General features: G+C 38.3%; 1 protein-coding gene across 1 annotated transcript in view; it reads left to right on the forward strand.

The window, feature by feature from the left end:
• Nucleotides 1-297: 297 nt before the first annotated feature.
• Nucleotides 298-786, forward strand: part of LOC106880997 (beta-lactamase domain-containing protein 2) — a 13,284-nt gene continuing 12,795 nt past the window's right edge. Inside the window, exon 1 of the mRNA XM_014931180.2 lies at nucleotides 298-493. Coding sequence (XP_014786666.1) covers nucleotides 375-493 — 119 coding nt within the window. The 5' untranslated portion in view covers nucleotides 298-374. The remainder of the gene's footprint in view (nucleotides 494-786) is intronic.

Here is a 786-nt window from a genome sequence, read left to right on the forward strand (position 1 = left end):
GGCATCCAATGGTTTCATGTGGAAGAGATCTCTACAATTGTTCAAATTCTGTTATCATTCAAAACTGGAGACGAGTACCAACATCTCCAAGCTCGCTTGAATAATTTTTGAGATCTCTTCGATATGAAACCATTGGTTACCTTGTTAATCCACAAGTAAAGAACACTCATATATATATATATATATATATATATATATATATACTGACCTATTTTTTTCTTTTAAGCTATTGACTTTTAGAACAGTTCTGCTTAATGACTTGATAACTTTTTGACACTTTACTTATTCCTTATTCCCACAGAAAAAACGTCAACAATGGACTTGAAGTCGGCGGTGCCATTGCTGTATACTATGAAGGAGAATTGGTGGTGGATATGTGGGGAGGTTATATTGATAGAGAGGTTCTAATTCCTTGGAAGAACGATACCTTAGGCCTCGTATATTCATGTTCCAAAGGGATCGGCGTTATACTGTTGGGTATCTTTGCCGAGAAGTAAGTATATTTTACAGCTTATATCCTGATACTATTAGCGGCAAGCTGGCAGAATCGTTAGCACGCCGGGCACTATGCTTAGCGGCGTTTCGTCTGTATTTACGTTCTGGGTTTAAATTCCGCCCTGATCGATTTTACCTTTCATCCTTCCAGAGTCGATAAAATAAAGTACCAGTCAAGCACTGGGGTCGACGTAACCGACCTACCCACCTACTCGAAATTGCTAGCCAAATTTGAAACTATATCTTAAAACTCTTAAAGAAATGCAGTGATCTCTCTCTCCCTCTCTTTCT

This window comes from Octopus bimaculoides, chromosome 5, assembly GCF_001194135.2.
Source record: "Octopus bimaculoides isolate UCB-OBI-ISO-001 chromosome 5, ASM119413v2, whole genome shotgun sequence".
Classification (NCBI taxonomy): domain Eukaryota; kingdom Metazoa; phylum Mollusca; class Cephalopoda; order Octopoda; family Octopodidae; genus Octopus; species Octopus bimaculoides.